Consider the following 4,944-nt stretch of genomic DNA (forward strand, 5'->3'; position numbering starts at 1 on the left):
GCATGGTAAGGTGATAGATTATGCCTCAAGGCAGTTGCGGTCACATGAGAAAAACTATCCAACCCATGATCTAGAGCTAGCAGCAGTTGTGTTTGCTTTGAAGATATGGCGCCACTACTTGTATGGTGTTCACGTTGATATATATACTGATCACAAGAGTTTGCAATACATCTTTAAGCAAAAGGATCTGAATTTGAGGCAACGAAGGTGGCTTGAGTTATTAAAAGATTATGACATTGATATCTTGTATATCATCCCGGGAAGGCAAATGTTGTAGCTGATGCTTTAAGTCGTAAAATGATGGCAAGCACTTATGAGCAGTCCACAGGAAGGCAGCAAATAACTAAAGATCTACGTCAATTAGCTAGCTTGGGGGTTCGCCTTCTTGAATCTCCAGATAAAGGAGTTATTGTGCAAAATACTGCAGAATCCTCATTTGTAGCGGAGGTGAAAGAAAAGCAGTACACGGATCCTATCCTATTATAGCTTGAGGAGAATGTACAACAAGGTATGACAAAGGCATTTGAGCTTACAGAAGAGGGAGTACTTCAATGCCAAAACAGATTGTGTGTACCTAACATAGATGGACTAAGAAGGAGGATTATGACGGAAGCACATCATTCAAGATATTCTGTCCATCCGGGATCAACAAAAATGTATCATGACTTGAAAGAAGTATATTGGTGGGGTAACATGAAGAAGAGCATTGCAGAATTTGTAGCTCAATGTCCAAATTGTCAACAAGTTAAAGTAGCGCACCAAAAGCCTGGAGGTTATATGCAGCGTATAGAACTTCCAATTTGGAAGTGGGATATGATTAATATGTATTTTGTCACTAGTTTGCCTCGCTCATTCAGAAGTTTGATTCCATATGGGTGATTGTTGATAGACTCACCAAAGCAGCACACTTATTACCGGTCAAGACTACTTATACAGTTGAAGAGTATGCAAAGTTGTATATTAAAGAGATAGTTCGGCTACATGGAGTGCCAATCTCTATTATATCTGATAGAGGAGCTCAATTCACCGCGAACTTTTGGAAGTCATTTAAGAAGAGTTTGGGAACGCAAGTGAATTTAAGCACAACCTTTCACCCTCAAACGGATGGTCAGGCAGAACGTACAATCCAAACACTTGAGGATATGTTGCGAGCTTGTATATTGGACTTCAAAGGTAGTTGGGATGATCATTTGCCGCTTATTGAGTTTGCTTACAACAACAACTACCATTCAAGTATCAGAATGGCACCTTATGAAGCGTTATATGGGAGAAAGTGCAGGTCACCGATCGGATGGTTTGAAGCGGGCGAAACTGCCTTATTTGGGCTAGATCTTGTTCATCAAGCTATGGAAAAATTTAAGGTGATACAACAACGATTAGCAACATCTCAATGCCGACACAAATCATATGAAGATAATAGAAGGAGAGGACTAGAATTTTTCATAGGAGATTGGGTATTTTTGAAGGTATCCCCAATGAAAGGGGTAATGAGATTTGGTAAAAAGGGGAAGCTGAGTCCGCGCTACATAGGGCCATATAAAATTATTCGAAGAGTTGGTCAAGTCACGTATGAGTTAGACCTCCCTCAAGAGCTCTCAACAGTCCATCCAGTATTTCATGTCTCAATACTTCAAAAATGCATAGGCGACCCATCTCGTATCACTCCTACGAAAGATGTACATGTCACAGAAGATCTCACTTACGAAGAAGTACCCATCACAATTTTGGATCGACAAGTTAAGAAACAAAGAAATAAAGAAGTAGCTTCTGTAAAAGTACTATTTGGAAACCAACAAGTTGAAGAAGTTACATGGGAGGCGGAAGAAGCAATGAAGTCCAAATATCCTCATTTATTTCAATCCGAGGAGAAGGGTCAAAGTGCTGAGTTGAGACAATAACAAGTAAGTATAAGTCTGTGCGTAATATGTGGCTAACAGTAGAATTCAACATAGGCTTGATTGAACTTGATTGGAGCTAAATAATTAGGCAAACATTCGAGGACGAATGTTCCTAAGTAGGGGAGGATGTAACGTCCCATATTTTGCATATACTAGTTCTATGTGAGTAGTGAGGGTTTGAAATAGGTTTGACAATATTCGAAAGAGGCTTGAGGCTAAATAGAGTAACTAAAGTATAATTTGTCATAGTAATCAACCTACTTGCTTAAGCTACTGATTCGGATATCTTACGTAATTAAGTTACTCACGTACATGTGTAGCTTACGTAGAAAGGATGAAATAGGTTCTTAATGGTAGATTAACTGCTGACCTACTTAAATAAGTGGTAAGTAGGTGATGCACCTACTTAGGAAATATGTGGACTGCAATTTAAAAGAAAAGGGCAACTAGGTGATGCAGCTACTTAAAGAACTTGTGGCAGAAATTAAGGGAGTGATGTACCTGCTTACTTAAAGTGAGGGACTAGATATTTCTACATTTTTCTTAATGTAAAAACGTCCATAAAGGACCCTTAAGAGAATGAAATTCATTTCATATATCTCTCACTTGTTCTACAACAATTTACTCCCAAAAAGAAACCCTAGAAGCTCCAAAGTGCTGGCCTGCAAGTTCACCATTAAAAATCTGAGAAAACCCTTTATTTTTCAAGTACAAGTTGGTGTAACATCTCCCATCTTAAGAAATTCAAGAGGAGGAACTGATTTCACCTTAAGGTAAGGCTACTGCCATATGTTAATTTTTTCATCCCTCTTTTGTGCTTGAATCGGTTAGGGGATTTGGTATGTGTTAATGAGCTGAGAATTGTTCCTTTTACATGGTGTGAGATTGGGGAATGTTCTGGTTGATTGTGCATGTTGGGACAGCCATGGAGGGGAGTCCCCTTTAACTCAATTGTTAGCCCATTTGAGCATTTTAAATGTAATGTTAGTTGGATGCTCAAGGGACAGTGGTCGGAAACCGTGAGTTCATATTGCTACTGCCACATTCTGATGTTTAGAAACTGATTTGTGTATAGTAACATAAGGAGGCATGTGCAGAAGTCATGAGAACTTGTTAAAGGATAAAACGGTAAAGGGTGCAGTAACGTACCATCTAATTGGGCGTTGCATGAGCTTGCTGCCTACAACCCCTTTCTATACTGTTTTGCATATGTTATAAAGCCCAAGGAGATTCAGGGGACCTTATTAGAAGGTCGTATTGTATATGACGTTATTAAAGGAGAAGGGGTGGAATGCATACCATCGGTTTGATAAGTATGGGTTTGCGAAAAGGGTAATTTCAGCAGTAGCTTTGTGATTCCTCCTGTCAATCAAATGAGTCTATTGTGTCATTTGAGCTCTTATGTAATTCATTAGTGTCACATTTCCATCTTGTGTTATTGTTATTGCCCTAAGTGCATGTTTCCTACTACTGATCCACAATTCTGATGCTCAAAAATAATTATGACCACTAAAATAACAATCTCAAAGATTTAAAGAAACTATATGAAGCGGTGTATGTGTAAAGGTGGCAGCCTAGGGGCAAAAGCCTAGCATGGGTCGATCCCAATTTGTGTATAAGGGTGGCAGCCTAGGGGCGAAAGCCTAGCATGGGTCGATCCCAAATTTATATAATTGAGGACAGCATCTCAGGGGTTAAAATGCCTAGCATAGGTCATCCTCTTTTACCACTGATCAGTTGGTTATTTGTATCACATGCTTTACAGAGATCGCAATGTAAAGAAAATTTACAGAAAAGAATATAATGTACATGATCCCACAACAGCAACAAGGGTGGTCTTTAATCTAATATATGCAGTTACATATTGATACTTGATTTCAATTGAACTCTTGTTTACATATGTTATTGCCTTACATATTCAGTACATTCTTCGTACTGACGTCCCTCTCGGGGAACGCTGCATTTCATGCTGCAGCCACAGGTACTCCAGCTAGTAGACCTCCCCAGTAGGAGCACAGGACACTCAGATGCTATAGGTGAGCTCCAAGTTTATTCGGGGCTTAATCGAGTCTTTGGGATCTATTTTGTTACTGTATAGTAGTTAAGGGTAAGGCGGGGCCTTGTCCCGACCTAAACTAAGGCTGTCTATGTTGTAGAGGCTTTGTAGACTAATGTATAAAGTTTGGTTGTGTCTTGTCTCCTAACAATTGTGGTCTCCACGGCCAAGTGTTGTACATAAGTTTTGGGCCTGTCTATGTCGGTCTTTTATCCCTACAGGGCATATAAGCTTGTCATAGCTTCAGAGTTATCATAGTTAAATGTATGGTAAGTACAGGTTGTAAGTTGGTTCTCCCGGGCCATTTAGATATCGGGTGCCTGTCCGTCTTAATCAGATCTGAGGCGTGACATTGGCAAAACAAGTTGCCAAGGTAGCTTCATAATGCTCATGGAAGGAGCATGTCCGCGTCGTGAACTAGCTCCTCCATGGGCCAAAGATTTGGTCTGCATCGCGAACTTGTTTCCCGACGAAATTTGCGAAAATAAAACTCAAGTTTGACTTGTTTAAAAGGTCCCACTAAGTGAGGGGTGGTTTGTGATAACAGCAAGGTTAAGGGAGATCACAAATAGAGAATTGAATATTAGAATGCGGAAGCACAAAGAAAAGAAACAAAAAAAGCTAACTAAAGATATGGGGAATTCGAAGGAAATATCCACGAATTTCCAAGGATTAGATGTTCTAAGGCCTTGAAAAGATCCAAGTAACAACGTATAGATTTATGGAAGAAATCTAACGCCTTTACTTGAGAAAACGAATCAAAACGATAGATTCGGATCTTGACCGCTTTATGAGTAACTAAAGACAATAATTAGTATGTAGAAACTAATCACCTTCTAAAGAATACCAAAAAGAAACCAAAGATATCACAAGAAGAAGTTACTTTATACCTTAAACTATGAAACTAGTAAAGGTTTAAAGATAAATTCTCAAAGAACAAGTCACAAAGGTTCAAAGAACTCTCTCAAATATTATTAATATCAATCTAAA

The 4,944-nt window shown here is 39.1% G+C and overlaps 1 protein-coding gene across 1 annotated transcript; it reads left to right on the forward strand.

Annotated features, from left to right (window-relative positions):
- Positions 1–1,241: 1,241 nt before the first annotated feature.
- LOC125856305 (uncharacterized) lies at positions 1,242–1,898 on the forward strand. Its single transcript, XM_049535818.1, has one exon. The coding sequence runs from the start codon at positions 1,242–1,244 to the stop codon at positions 1,896–1,898; it is 657 nt and encodes a 218-aa protein (XP_049391775.1).
- Positions 1,899–4,944: the final 3,046 nt, after the last annotated feature.

This window comes from Solanum stenotomum, chromosome 2, assembly GCF_019186545.1.
Source record: "Solanum stenotomum isolate F172 chromosome 2, ASM1918654v1, whole genome shotgun sequence".
Lineage (NCBI taxonomy): Eukaryota > Viridiplantae > Streptophyta > Magnoliopsida > Solanales > Solanaceae > Solanum > Solanum stenotomum.